The 15492-nt window shown below is 36.2% G+C and overlaps 1 protein-coding gene across 4 annotated transcripts in view; it reads left to right on the top strand.

Annotated features, from left to right (window-relative positions):
• PHKA1 (phosphorylase kinase regulatory subunit alpha 1) overlaps positions 1-15258 on the top strand; it is a 139147-nt gene extending 123889 nt beyond the window's left edge. For 2 of the 4 annotated variants that reach the window (XM_059910137.1, XM_059910134.1), the window contains 7 exons: positions 1029-1130; positions 2048-2163; positions 2293-2340; positions 9255-9425; positions 11592-11645; positions 13335-13535; positions 14742-15258. In XM_059910137.1, coding sequence (XP_059766120.1) covers positions 1029-1130; positions 2048-2163; positions 2293-2340; positions 9255-9425; positions 11592-11645; positions 13335-13535; positions 14742-14915 — 866 coding nt within the window. In that variant the 3' untranslated portion in view covers positions 14916-15258. The remainder of the gene's footprint in view (positions 1-1028; positions 1131-2047; positions 2164-2292; positions 2341-9254; positions 9426-11591; positions 11646-13334; positions 13536-14741) is intronic. The other 2 variants (XM_059910135.1, XM_059910136.1) reach the window with 2 other exon arrangements.
• The last annotated feature ends 234 nt before the right edge of the window (positions 15259-15492 follow it).

Genomic DNA, 15492 nt, shown 5'->3' with positions numbered 1-15492 from the left:
TTTATCAGTCCCCATCCTTGGAGATTGATGTCTCCTCTTATTTCCAAAGCATTTATTGTCTATACCTCTCATTTGGCACTTAGTATAGCCATGCCATGTTTTACTGTTGTTTATCTTGTTTACATGTCCAGTCTCTCCCAAATAGTTGGTCAGCCTCACAAGGTCAAGTACCATGTCATACCTGTTTGTACTAACATTGCTTAAAATCATGACCTACATGTAGTAAACTCATAATAGGTGTCTGATGTTGATGAACAAATTCAAGTTATCTTCTCAATATTCTTCATAATTTCATAGATTCATATCTATTCTCTTTTTAAATCCCCATATTTCCAGATGGAGAGAAGTTTTGATTATTTTAGCCCATCTTCATAGATACAATCATTGCTTTCTCCGACTGGTTTCCAGTTCCATTGTGCTCCTTTCATTCTTCCCACTTTCAAATAAAGATTCTACTGAGTATCCTAATGATGTGGAAGAGGGGTGAAGAAGAAATCAAGGGCCTAGTTAATCCATAAACTGGATAATCAGTCCTTAAATTATTAAGAATCTGTTGGAGGATGAATGCCTAGGCAGTATGGTGCTGGAAATTTATTTTTTTAACATCTTTATTGGAGTATAATTGCTTTACAATGTTGTGTTAGTTTCTGCTGTATAACAAAGTGAATCAGCTATATGTATACATATATCCGCATATCCCCTCCATCTTGTGTCTCCCTCCCACCCTCCCTATCCCACCCCTCTAAGTGGTCACAAAGCACCAAGCTGATCTCCCTGTGCTATGCGGCTGCTTCCCATTAGCTAGCTATTTTACATTCAGTACTGTATATATGTCAGTGCTACTCTCTCACTTCGTCCCAGCTTACCCTTCCCTCTCCCCGTGTCCTCAAGTCCATTCTCTACATCTGCGTTTTTTCTTCCAATCAAGTGACTCAGAAATTCTAAGCAAGAAAGGAAATAGAGAAAAAATAGGGTGAGAGTGGCAGGTCAATTAGAAATCCCTCTGTTCTAACATTTCTGCTGAGTAGCTGAGGAAGCCACAGATGGCCTGATGAGTCTCAGTCCTTCAGCCATGAAGAACCTCCTGCATCACATTCTCAGTGGCAAGGAGTTTGGCGTGGAACGAAGCGGTAAGGTTGAATCACTGCATTTCTATTTCAGAATGTTTGTTTTAAATGTCTTATTGATTTTAAAGTGGTTTTCTTTTATCAGAGGAACTTTTCTCCCAAATAAATAGGACCCCAGTATATGAAAGTTAAAACCAAAGCTGTCTTCTGGAACAAGATTTGGAAACCACTGTGTGTCTTTTTTTCCCTTAAATGATATGTCAATTAAGTAGATTACTAGCATATTTTGTTTTGGACTGTTTTATACATTCCCTTACATTATCTTAAGACTCTACTTTAGGACAACTAGCAACCTGTATCATCTGAAACTTTCTTGTATTCCAGTTGGCAATAATTCAGTAGCACTTATAGTGGGGTGTGTGTGTGTGTGTGTGTGTGTGTGTGTGTGTGTAGCTGCTACAGTGCACCTGATATATCCTTTCACTTTTAAATTCAAATACATTTAGGGGTCTATCACAAATTAACCTTACACCTGCACTTGGTGGTTTGGTAGTGGTATTTGATATCAAGTACCTAAAACATCAGAGCAAATGAAAAGAGTTATCTCTCATGCTTAACTTTTAGACTTAAAATAAATAAATATATAATGTCAGATGGATGGATACTAGACCTTAGCGTGTTATAAAGCAGTGTTCCTCAAGCCTTACTGTTCATAAGAATCACCTGGGTTTCTTGCTAAACTTCAGGCTTTAATTCAGTAGGTCTAGAGTTGGGCCTAAAATTCTAACAAGCTTCTAGGTGAAGCTAATGCTGCAGGCCTGTGGACCACACTTTGAATAGCAAGGTTTAGTTGGTTGTTTGGTTTTTATTATTACTAACATAAAAGGAGGACATACATCTAAGTCTTTTAAATGTGGTGGAGAAAACAATTTGAACCTGATTATCGTCCCTCTTTCTCTTTAATCTGTCATGCTATATAGTTCGTCCCACTGATTCAAATATCAGCCCTGCTATTTCTATCCGTGAGATTGGTGCTGTTGGAGCAACCAAACCAGAACGAACTGGGATTATGCAGTTAAAAAGTGAGATAAAGCAGGTAAGATACTACTTGGGAACTGAGCTGGGATACTTTCATATTTAAGAACATTCTTTTGGACTCAGACTTTGTTAAGATCATGTATTTTGTTTCATATTCTGAGTTTAATTTGAGCCATTTATTTTTCAGGTGGACTTTCGTAGACTGTCTATCTCAACTGAGAGTCAGGTGAAACAAGTAGGGATCCTTTAACATAGATTAACCTGTATTTCTATAGAACATGCATGAGCTTATGGCTTTTTTACAAATAAGATAAGCCACATAGTAGCTTGTTTGATTCTCCTTTTTAGCAATCTTTCTGTAGATAGCTTTCATTTTTCTGGACCAAACTATCTTGCTGATTTTAAGAGGAAAGTAACTTGTTTCTGATAGCAAGAAATTGAAACCTTGAATTCCTCTTGTTAGGATTAATACATAATTTTGGAATTAATTTTCTTTATGAAAGTAGACTTACATTTCTTACTTTTAAGAACCAGACTAGGTAAGGGCTTTTTTAAACATCTATTTTCAGTTATTCTCCAGAAATTAGATTTTTATCATTGTCATGATAGAGGTATATGAAAGGTGTTGTGAACACATAGAGGAAAAACATATAAATCAATCTGGGAGTTGGTGGGAGTCACCAAACATCATACCGTAGGCTGTCACTAATTTTTTCCTTGAAGATGAGAATAGATGAGTTATTGTGTTATACAAAGAAATAATTAACACAAACTTCCGTAGTGTTTTTCAAAACTCTGGGAAATGGTGTGATTTCAAAGTCTTTTAATGAAAAGCTTAAAACTACTCCTTCTACTTTCAAAATAGAAAGCTTATGCTAGCTTACGATATTAAAACACGTCCAGAAGAGGAAAGGCAAAATGGAAATTTTGCTTGTTTGTGTGCTTGCGTATCTGTTTGTTTTAGGAGTCAGAAACCATTTAGGAAAATAAAGAGCCAATGCTTGATGTTTAATTTGAAGTAAACTTAATTTAGATATACCTATCAGATACCCTTTTACGTTTATATTATGCAAGTACAAGACCAGAATGGAATAAGAAAGGGCCTTGTGATAGAAAAGTGTTCACTTTACAGGTTTTTTCCTAGACAATTTGGATAATCTGAACATTTTCCTATCTGAAAGGTTAAAGAACTACATTTCATACTGAAGAGTTAAAGTGATGTTCCTGGTAAATAGTCCTTGTTTTGGTTGAGAGTGATTGGCTAAATACTTCATGGTTGTTTATAGTCACAGAGTATTACTTACAAGTTCATTATATATTTAGAACTTGAAGTCCATGTTCCCAGCTAGATTAGTATGATATTAAGGACTTGACCTACCCACCCAGCTATATCATTTAATTTTTTTTACACATACACTACCTATAGGACTTTAAGAAAGCCAAAATCATTAGGACTGTAATTTAGAGGATTGAGAGCTCTAAATTTTCATTACTTTCTTTCTTCTAAATACTGATTTCCCCCCTCACCTGCCTGTCTGGTATTTTGTATTGTTCTAAGCCCTTTTCTCTGCCACTCACCAATGCCCTCTTTTCTGATTATAGAAAAAATACTTGTAAGGTAGTTTTATTTATTTTACCCTTTACCATGACTTCTAGAGTCAGACTATTTCATCAGCTTTTTTAATGATAACATGCTGGCTAGTTACTTGAATAGTCTATAATTTTAATCTACTAATAACTTTTAAAAACACATAATGTTTGCCTTGCCTCATCCCTTTTAAAAATTTATTTTCTCAAATATTTTTCATAGCCCAATGGTGGTCATCCCCTGGGTGTAGATTTGATGTCACTGTTTTTTCTGGTAACTGCTGTTATCTTGTATTATATGACAATCTGATTGACTGAAAAAAATGAATCAAAAAGTAAAATTTATACTTATAAATCAACTTCATGCAGGGTGATATCTTTCCATTTCTTTTCCAAAAAGGCAGGTGAGGGGGTTCAACTCCAACCTCTTTTCCATTTCAGAAAACAAAATTCAATTTAATAAGTATTTATTTGTTAAGTATCTGTTCAGTCATTTATTCATTCAACTATTATAATTAATTAAATGCTTGCTATGTGCCAGGCACTGGAAAGCATCGGTATCCGCTGGGAACTTGTTAGAGATGTAAAATATTGGTTCCCATCCTAGGCCTACTGAATCAGAAAGACTGAGGTGAGGCCCAGCAATCTGTGTTTTAATAAGCTTTCTGGGTGATTCTGATGCACTTTTAAGTTTGAAAACCACTGGGTTACCTATTCTTATTGTTTATTCATTTGTAAATATTAATTGAGTGCCAATTTTGTGCCAGGCACTGGAAATACAGTAGTGACAAAACAGATGTGGTCCTTGCCCTCATGATGCTTACAGTTTAGAAAGACTGATCTCTGATTTAGTTTCCTTGGTTTAAATCAATGATCCATAATGGCCTATGATTTCAGATTTCTTAGGCTGAAGAGATTAAGGCCAGATGACAACCAAACAAAAAATGGAAAACTATTGGAAACAATATTGGTATTTCTATTGACTTTAACCAAGTATATACCCTGTAATGAATTAGTGTAGTATGACTTGGCCAACTTTGTCATATCTACATTAATAAAGGAAGACAGAGGCACAGAGGAGGAGTTAATCTAAAAGCTCAGAACTATTGATATTTGGTTTTGGAAAACAGTCTGAATAGCCTTTGTGGTTTGACTCCACTCTCAGCAGCCTAGGATCTTGATGGTAGAGACGAAGACAATGAAGATAAATCAGATGGAGTTCATCTACTTGGTACATCAGTGTGATAGTCACTGGCCAATAGAAATGCCTTAGGGCACTTTTCTCTTTGACATAGCAGTGGTGATATAGGCATTTGATCCAAATTAAAATGTAAGAAGTTCTTTTCTCAGAAAATATTTCTATTACCTTCTTTTTATTTTATATTTATTTCTGAATCTAAACTGTCAAAGAAACACTTTCCCCAATGTATTTTGTCCTTTACTTTTGTAAGTTTTATGTTGTAGCATGTACCAATACTTCATTCCTTTATATTGCTGAACAATACCTTACTGTATTGATATACACCACATTTTATTTATCCATTCATCAGTTGATGAACATCTGGGTTGTTTCTGGTTTTTGGCTGTTATGAATAACGCTGCTATGAACCTTCATGTACAAGTTTTTGTGTGGACATATGTTTTTATTTCTCTTGGATATACATCTAGAAGAAGTGCTGGGTCATTTGGTAACAATGTTTAGCATGAGGAACTGCCAAATTGTTTTTCAAAGGGGACTGTACCATTTTACATTCCCACTGGCAATGTCTGAGGGTTCCAATTTCTTCATATCCACACCAATCCTTGCTATTGTCCATCTTTTTGATTCTAGCCATTTTAGTGGGTATGAAGTGGTATCTCATTGTGGTTTTGATTTGCATTTCCCTAATGGCTTATGATATTAAACATCTTTTCATGTGCCAATTGACTATTTGTCTATCTTCTTTTGGAGAAATGTCCATTCAGATCCTTTGCCCATTTGTTAATTGGGTTATTTGTCTTTTTATTGTTGAGTTGTAAAGATTCTTTATATATTCTGGATACAGGTCCCTAAAGGTTCTTTATGTATTCTGGATCTAAGTCCCTTATCAGATATGTGATTGGCACATAGTTTTTCCCATTCTATGTGTTGCTTTTCACTTTTTTTTTTCCTCTGAAGAATATCAACCACGGAATTTACTTTCTTGATAGTGTCATTTGAAGAACAGAAGTTTTTAGTTCGGGTGAAGTCCAATTCATCTAATTTTTCTTTTAGTGTCCTATCTAAGAAGGCTTTGCCTAGCCCAAGGTCACAAAGATTTATTCCTATTTTTTAAGAGTTTTATAGTTTTAGCTCTTACAATTAGGTCTATAATTATGTTTATGGGTCCCCAAGACCACCTCTCGGGTTCAGTGATTCACTAGGAGGACTCACAGGACTAAGCATACTCAAAGGTATGACTTATTACAGCAAATGAATACAAAGCAAAATCAGCAAAGGGAAAATGTGCATTGGACAAAGTCCAGGAAAAACAGGCAACAGCTTCCAGAGTACTCTCCCAGTGAAGTCACACAGGATGCAATTCCCCGTGCAATGAGTTGTGACAACATGTATGAAATATTGCCAACCAGGGAAGCTCATTTAAGACTCAGCACCCAGGGTTTTTACTGGGGGCTGGTCACATAAACAGCCTCTGTCTGGCATGTACCAAAACTCTAGACTCCCAGAGGGAAAGCAAATGTTCAACATAAACCATAGTGTTTCCACAAACAGTTTAGGCACAATAAGCCACTGTTAATCAATTCTGAGAATGGTGGAAACCCTCCCAAAATCCAGCTTTCCAAATGCCAACCAAGGGCCAATCTTATAATCAGGCCTTTCCAAGAATAGCATTTCTGGCCTGCTATGTTAACTCTTTTTTGCACAGTAACCCATTTGGACTTAATTTTTGTGTATGGTGTGTAGTAGGGGGTCCAACTTCATTCTTTTGAATGTGACTATCCAGTCGTTCCAGCACTATCTCTTAGATAGAAGACTATCTTTCCTCCGTTTACTTTTCTTGACACCCTTGTTAAAAACTGACCAAAATGCAGTGGTTTATTTCTGAACTCCCAATTTTATTTCACTGATCTACATGCCTAGCCTATGCCTGTATGACGCAGCCTTTTGTTTTTTATTTCCAGAGAAGGAAGGATTTATTACTTGCAGCAAGTAAGGAGAACACTTGTTTTCCCAAAGCAGTGTCTCTTGACACAGTCTTGATTACTGTAGCTTTATAATAAATTTTGAAGTTGGGAATTGTGAGTCCTCCAACTTTGATCTTTTTTAAGATTGTGTTAGCTATCATGGGTCCCTTGAATTTCCACATGAATGTTAGGATAAGCTTGTCAATTTCTGCAAAGAACCCAATGGGATTTTGATGAAGATTGTGTTCAATCTATAGATCAGTTTTGAGAGTATTACCATTTTAACAATATTAAGCCTTCTGATCCATGAAAATAGGATCTCTATTTATTTAGGTCTTTAATTTCTTTCAACAGGTTTTGTAGTTTTCAGAGTGTATGTTTTACACTTCTTTCGTTAAATTTATTCCTAAGTATTTTATTCTTTTTAATGCTGTCTTAAATGAAATTGTTTTCTTAATTTCATTTTCAGATTGTTGATTGCTACTGTTTAGAAATACAATTAATTTGTGTGTATATTGATCTTATATCGTGCAGCCTCACTGAACTCATTTATTAGTTCTAATTGTTTTATAGTGAATTCCTTATATACAAGATCATGTCATCTGCAAATGACTTTCCACTCTGAATGACTTTTATTTTCTTTCTTAATAGCCCTGGATAGAGCCTCCAGTACAATACTGAATAGAAGTAGCAAGGTTGAACATCTTTGTCTTGTTCTGATCTTAGGAGGGAAAACATTCAGTCATCAACCATTCATTATGATGTCAACTGTGGGTTTTTTGTAGGTGCCCTCTATTAGATTTAGGAAGAACCCCTTTGTTCCCAGTTTGTTGAGTGTTTTTTATCATTGAAGGGGTATTAGAATTTATTAAATGCTTTTTCTGCATCTTTAGGATGATAAGGGTTTTATCCTTTATTCTGTTGATAGGGTGTATTACATTGATTGATGTCCAGATGTTAAAACAACCTTGAACTCCTGGAATAAATTCTACTTCATCATGTGTATTAAAAGGTGTATAATCTTTTTTATATGTTGCTGAATTTTTAGGTTTGCTAGTGTTTTGTTGAGGATCTTTGTATCTGTGTTCATAAGGGGTATTGATCTGTAGTTTTCTTGTGATGTCTTTGTCTGATTTTGGTGTAAGGCTAATACTGGCCTCATAGAATAAGTTGGGAAGTTCCTTCCTTTTCTCTTGTTTGGAAGTGTTTGTGAAGAAGTGATATTAATTCTTCTTCAGATGTTTGGTAGTATTAGCCAGTGAAGCCACCTGTACCTGGACTTCTCTCTGTGAAAGTTTTGTAATTACTAGTTATATCTCTTTGTTATAAATCTATTCAGATTTTGTTTCTTCTGGAGTCCATTTGGATAGTTTGTGTCTTTCTAGGAACTTGTGGTTTTCATCTAAGTTATATATCAATAATTTGTTGACATGTGACTGCCAATGGTATATCCTTACAATCCTTTCTATTTCTTTAAGGTTGGAAGTGATGTCCTCTCTTTCTTCCTGACTTTATTATATTTCTTTTTTTTTTATTTTTTGGGTATGTCTAGCTAAATATTTGTCAATTTTTTGATGTTTATTTTCAAAGAAACAAATTTTTGGTTTCATTGATTTTTCTCTATTATTTTTGGTTATTCATTTTTCTTTCTGTTACAGTTTTTGTTATTTTCTTCTCTTTGCTTTCAGTTTAGTTTGCTCTTCTTTTCTTCTTGTTTTCATTGTCTTAAGGTAGAAGGTTTGGTTATTGATTTGAGATCTTTCTTCTTTTTTAATACAAGCATTTATAAAATAAACTTCTCTTTAAGCACTGTTTTAGCTGCATCCCATAAGTTTTGGTTTGTTGTGTTTCCATTATCATTCATCTCAGAGTGTTTTCTAATTTTCCTTGTGATTTCTTTCTTAACCCACTGGTTATTTAAGGATGTGTTCTCTAATTTCCACATATTTGTAAATTTACCAAATTTCCTTTTGTTACTGATTTCTAATTTAATTTCATTGTAGTAAGATAATATACTTTGTGTCTTATTTCAATTCTTTTACATTGAGGCTTGTGTTATAGCCTATGGGAGCAACAAACCAAGCCATAGACCAGTTAGAAGTTTAACAGAAATAACCTGGCAAAGAGACAGTGAAGAACCTCCCATGTCATCAGTATTTTTATGGCTCTTCTTATGTATCACTAGATGCTTTCTAAAAGGATCATACCTGTTTACATTGCTGCTAGCTACTCATAAGTCTTCTAGCTTCACTATAACCTTTTTGTCTTGGGTGTTACACCTAATTTGTGGTTTATAATTCTGCTGAGTGTGTTTATTATTCATTGTGCTATAGTACTTTAATCATAGAAACAGAGATAACTCTTGATTCATGTTCTTTCCTCTACTTTTCTCCCAAGTCACCTGGAACCTCTATGAGTCCAAGTATTGGGTCCTTCCCTAGTGGATGTGGTCAACAGACATCTAAAGATAGTCGTCAAGGTCAATGGCAACGCCGAAGAAGGCTGGATGGAGCACTAAACAGAGTCCCAATTGGATTTTATCAAAAAGTATGGAAAGTTTTGCAGAAGGTGAGCATAATACACTGTAGATGTCTCTTTATTTCACGCCCCCCCCATGAAATTATCAGTCTCCTTGTCTGAGATATGACATGACTATGATATCACTGCAATTATATAAAAGTCATGCGCTCTTACAGATAAAACCTAGAAGAAAACATTAAAATGAAACAGTTGATTTGTTATTTTGACATTACTGATAACTTAGTCTCTCTCCATAACTGTTACTGTTGCAGTATTTATAAATGAGATTTCAAAAATCATCACTTCTCTGCTTTTTGGCCATGGTTGGACATTGTGGGACATTGTGATACATTTACTGCTAATCAAATGAATGTGGTGATAAAGACTCACTTTCTTTGTAGCTATTGTAGAGTAGAAATGTTATTTGTAGCAATGTGCTGTTAATAACAAATGTTACTACAGTAAAACAACTGTGGCATCTGGGAAGCTTTATGAGATGCTCTTACCTATTTTTTTTCTTGGATGAAAACTACTAAATAAATGCAGTCATAGTGATGCTGATAGTCCAAAGACTCTACTGGTGTGACCAATTTTTGTTTTTCTGTCAAAGGCCTAGTTTGCCAAAGACATTCAAGGGGACATCACACCATTATGATTGTGACAGATTTAGAAGGCCAAGAAGACTATTGTACTCATTCATAGATCTCATTCATAGTCTCATAGGTGCCACTTTTTGCTTCATTGCCCTTGGTAATGACCTGAAGAACACTCAACCAGGACTTCAAAACCTTTAGTTACGTTTCTCCCCTTAGCACACTGATATTCTTCCAGGGACATAATCAGGTGATCCTTTGGAAAGGTGAAATTTGATTCCTCGAACTATCAACTCTGGCGATCTTCCTTTCAAAGAGTACCTATCAGTTATTTTCCTTCCATTTAACTGCTATAGCACAGTGGTAACAGATATGTGCTGTATCTCTCCAGCTCTGCCTGGCTTATGGCAATTCAGTTTCACAGACTACATGTAGTAGGTGCTCTTCTACCCAGATACCATGGAAAGTGTCTGTTCTTGTCATCAAAGAGTTTAATCCATAGTTATCTTCTTACATAGCAGCTATAATGCAAGGCCAAAAGTGTTATGATAAGAGTGCAAAACCAGAAGGCTGTGAGAATACAAGGGAAGGAACATTCAAGTCTGACTAGGAAAATTGGGTATTTTGTGGCAGAATCAAAGCATGAACTTGAAATCCTAATGTAAAGGGGAAAAACAAATGCAGTCTGTTTTTTTTTTCATTCCATTCCTTTCATAGTATGAATGTAACATAATCACTCTGCACATATGTTTCAAGGCTGGTAATTCTCTGTACAAAGATTGTTATTTGGCATATGGAACATGGGATGGAAGTGTCTGGTAGGGTCGATAAACTTGTTGGATTGGAATATTTATCTGTGGTTTAATATATAATATTTTGATTTATTTAAAATCTAAAATGGCAAGTCATTAATTCCCACTGCTTTTTAATAATTGAATTGATGGTGGGGGGAAGATAAAATATCATTCGTTCATATAGTATTTCTTGAGCATCTGCCACGCACTAGGCAATGTCCTAGGTGCTCACAGGAATACAACAGAAAACAAAACAGATGACAATCTCTGTCCTTATGGAACTGACATTCTACTAAGAAGAGACAATAAATAAGAAACATAATAAATAAGTAAACTATACAGAATGTTGAAAGATGACAAGTACTGTAGAGAAAGTAGAGCAAAGTGAGGGGATCAGGAGTGCTGATGGGGGATGCTTAACTAGAAAATATAACTATGCATGTCTGGTAAATGCATATCTTGAGTTTTTTCTCTTCAGCCTAAAAAAATCTTTCTGAAAGTCTATTTGTGATGGCTCTGGGACCTACCGTGGTATCCTCCCAGATAGTCTCTGAATCTTTAGGGCTAGACTATCCCAGCAGGTAGATCTTCCCGACCCTTCCACTCCCCTAAGTAGAGGATGAACCTTGAGTTCCCTATAGTCCAACCCTGCTTCTTGCCACACAGTAAGCGCAACCCCTTGGCAAAGACCCGTGGGCTGCAGGGCCTTTCACTGGCCTGTGATTACTCAGCATCTACCCAGTGGAACACACTTAGAAATACTAAGTGTCTCCTTACAGTCTCCCAGTTGTCAGCATATCCTGGGTGATGTTTTTGCTGTTTTGCAGTGTCATGGACTTTCTGTGGAAGGTTTTGTTCTTCCTTCTTCAACCACTAGAGAGGTAAGATTCTGTGTCTTTCACATTTATGTGATTGATAGCTTGTCTGGCTAAAGTATTTCAGTGATCACTTTTCAAAATAACAAATCTATGTTTTTATAAATCAACTGAACAAGAAATGCATTGGAAGAAAGGAGAGAATGTTCTTAAAAAATAGAATGGGAATATTAGAGAATAATTATATATTACATTAATTATATAAAGGCAGTTTCTTTTAATGGTTGATTAAGTTAGGCTGATTTATGTGAGTGTTGCCAGAGTTAGAAATGGCAGATGAGATAGAAATCTAAGAATGAATGAATGAATGACTTCTCATGTCCCCAACCTGCTCATCCCTACCTTTCTCTACTAAGATGTTTGTAGACTATAAACCAGTGATCATAAGCCAGTGGTCCTTAGCTCTAACTATATGTCACAGTAACCTGAGCTCCTATCTCCAATTCAGTGGATTAGACTCTCCAGGGATGGGGCATGAGCACCTGTACTTTAAAAAAAATCCTTAGAATAATTCTGATATATCACCATGGTTGGAAAACATTGCCATGAACCACAGACACAGATTAGGAGGTGCTTTTATATTTTGCTTTTTGCCCAATCACACTGAAATTATAAAGAAATAGCTTTTATACAAAATCAACAAAGGAGCTAGAATTGGGAAGCTGGGAATAGTAAGACTGGATAGTAGAAAATTCTCAAAAACTCTGGAGTTCTTGCAGATCATGGCTGCAAGGGTGGGTACAGAAAGCTAATGCTGTGTTTCAGGGCTCCACTCCTGCCTAGAAGCCTCTTCCCTAGTAAAGAACACTGTGTCCTCTCTTGGTCTTCTCTCTGCCTTTAAGCAAGATTGAAATGTTAACAGAATTAATAATAATACATACCTGAATGTACCTTTAAGAGTCTGCAAAACACCTTTACACAGTCTTTAATTTGATCTTCAGCACAACTATGTGAGATAGCTAAGGAAGGGATTGTAGTTCCCAGTTCACAGAAAGCATACAAATTTAGAGAAGTGAATTGTCCAAGGTCATAGAACCAGTAACTGATGAAGACAGGACTTGAACCCAGGTCTTTAGACTCCAAATCTACATTGCCACCCTAAAGTATATACTTAATACAGTTTTACCAAAAATTAGTCCTCAATCCCCTTCGCCCTAAAATAACTTTATATTTCTTCATGCCCTTTTTAATCTAACAGTATATAAATGTTTTACATAATCCTCATCATCACGTATATACAATTTTAGTTTCTACTTAGATTTTCCTTTATCCACAGTCATCTTATTTATTCTTTTAATGATTCTATAGAAACTCATGAAGTTGCTGTACCATGATATGCCATTATTTACACATCCATTCCCATGTTTAGATTACCTCTAGTTTTCCACTTGTGACTAATGCTGCTATAAAACACTCTTGCACATAGGGCTTTTCTTCTCTCTTGAATTATTTCCTTAGGATGAACTTCCAGAAGGAGGATTATGGGTTAGAGGGCATTGATACTTTTATGACTCTTGTTATGCTTGCCAGATTGCCTTCAAAAAAAAGATTGAACCTATTTACTCACTCAATTACATTAAAGGAGACTGAAGCAGTGCTCTTGGCTACAGTATTTCTTCTGCCTTTCAGAATAGGTAATTGATGTCTCCTGCATGATGGGCTCTTAGGAAGTGATTTTCTTTTTCTCTATCACAGATGACTCCAGGCGAGATTAAATTCTCTGTTCACGTGGAGTCTGTCCTGAATCGTGTACCTCAGCCGGAGTACCGCCAGCTTCTGGTTGAAGCCATCCTTGTCCTCACCATGATGGCAGACATTGAAATTCATAGTATTGGAAGCATCATTGCTGTGGAAAAAATAGTGCATATTGCCAATGACTTGTTTCTTCAAGAACAGGTAGGCAAACCTGTTGTTTTCTCAAAGAGGAATGTCTGATACTAACCTGGCTGCATTCAGAGCTCTTCAAGAAGCCAAGGTCACTTTCTTGTGTCCTCTTCCTCATAGCTCTTTTCTAGGCCCCCTTCGTAGTGGCTCTGAGCTCTATCTGTAAAAGAAGTAAGCTGCGGGATGACCTCTGCCTTTTACCATGAGTTTTGTGGTTGTGTTACATGGTAAAGTTGCCTGGAACTCAGGAGACTTTTATGCTTTTCGTTATATTTCAGACTACTTTTATCACACTACTTTTTGTAGCGATAAGGACTTAATAAGAAACTATTGGGTGGTATATCCTTTCTGGACTATTAAGGAAAAGAGAAGATTTGATTTTGGTTTTGTTTTGGTTTTGCTTTTCTCTCTTACCTGTAGGAAAATATTAAAGTGAAACTTTTAATTCTACATTTCCTTATTTTCTTAATAAATCTTATTGCAGGAAATTAAGCACATTTTAAAAATGCAAACTATTGAAAGCTTTCCAAAGGTTTCCTAGATTAAGAGTAGGAACACATAAAGTGAAGGACATGCACTGCTGTAAATAGAACAGTCTCCAAAACATGTAATCAGTGTTTCATTCTATTAGGCCCTGGGGGGGAATGCAAAGGAAATTAGAAGTTTCTCTAGGACTTTTCAAGGATTTTCTAGGACAGTCCTAATTTTAAATATTCTGATTGCTCTTAGTTCGTTGTAGCAGAAAATGTGATCCCTTTTAGGCATAGACTCTAGATTGGAAAGCTTGAGGTCTATTTGAATTAAGTCGACTTAGATAGAAATAATGATGAAATGCAAGATAAAATAATACATGCTGAAATCAGTGGTACTAGAAGGATTCAGACCAAAGTCCCTCTAGGGTGATTTGTAAGTATTAACATTTGACTCTTTAACAAACACAACTCTAATTACCTATTATATTTAACTTTCAAAAATTCGAAACAATTAATGCTTTAAAAATAATTTCATGTGATTTTAGGCTCTAGTGAAAAATGCATATATAGAAACTCATAGTCACCATTTTGTGCATAACCCTGATCCCTTCCTGTCTAAACAGCCTAAGATCCAACTAGTTGGTGATGGGGAGGAGGCTCTGAGTTATTCTAATCGGGACTTTAATTAGTAGGATTAGTAATTTTTCCTTTCCCCTGTGTTCTCCCACCCTTAAAAACCAAACAGAAAACCCTCGGCGCAGATGATACCATGTTGGCAAAGGATCCTGCATCTGGCATCTGTACTCTTCTGTATGACAGTGCACCCAGTGGCAGGTTTGGCACCATGACCTACCTCTCCAAGGCAGCTGCCACCTACGTGCAGGAGTTCCTGCCTCACAGCATCTGTGTCATGCAGTGAGGCCTCTAGGCCCTGGCTGCTGGGAGCCTTTTGACAGCTGGCTCCTGCCTCATTGTGCATGGAACTGAAAGGTGATGGCCTGATCACTCCCAACCGTGCCCCTTTCCAACCCATCCCTCCCAAGAAGAGCGAACTTTTCTGATAAACTAACTGGTGTAGAAGATGTGAACCCTTGCCTGGAGGCATCTGCTCACCCAGGCTTTTCAGTGCGGGCCTTAATTCTTTCATGGTTCATAAAAGTTTGCATGTGTTTTTATTCTCTAGATCTGTTACAAACTTAGTTTTCTAACTCCTGTTTGGGGAGCAGGTGTTAATAATAACTTATTCCTAAAGTTTGATTTTTCTTATGTTTGGTTCATTGTGTGAATGAGTGGTGGGTGCTTTGGAACATTATTTCAAGTGAGTAAACCCTAAATTGTTGGACTTTATGCTGCTATAAATTGGAAATATCTATCCTAAGTGCCTTTTCTTGGGAAAAGAGTACCAGATCATGGTTTTCTTCTTTACTCACATGCTGCCTCACACTGAATGATGAACTCCTTTCTGTGCAGAACTTACTGTCTCTGCTTTTGCCTTC

This window comes from Balaenoptera ricei, chromosome X, assembly GCF_028023285.1.
Source record: "Balaenoptera ricei isolate mBalRic1 chromosome X, mBalRic1.hap2, whole genome shotgun sequence".
Classification (NCBI taxonomy): Eukaryota; Metazoa; Chordata; class Mammalia; order Artiodactyla; family Balaenopteridae; genus Balaenoptera; species Balaenoptera ricei.
Note: the sequence above shows the minus strand (reverse complement) of the source record. Positions and strands in the feature narration are given on the sequence as shown.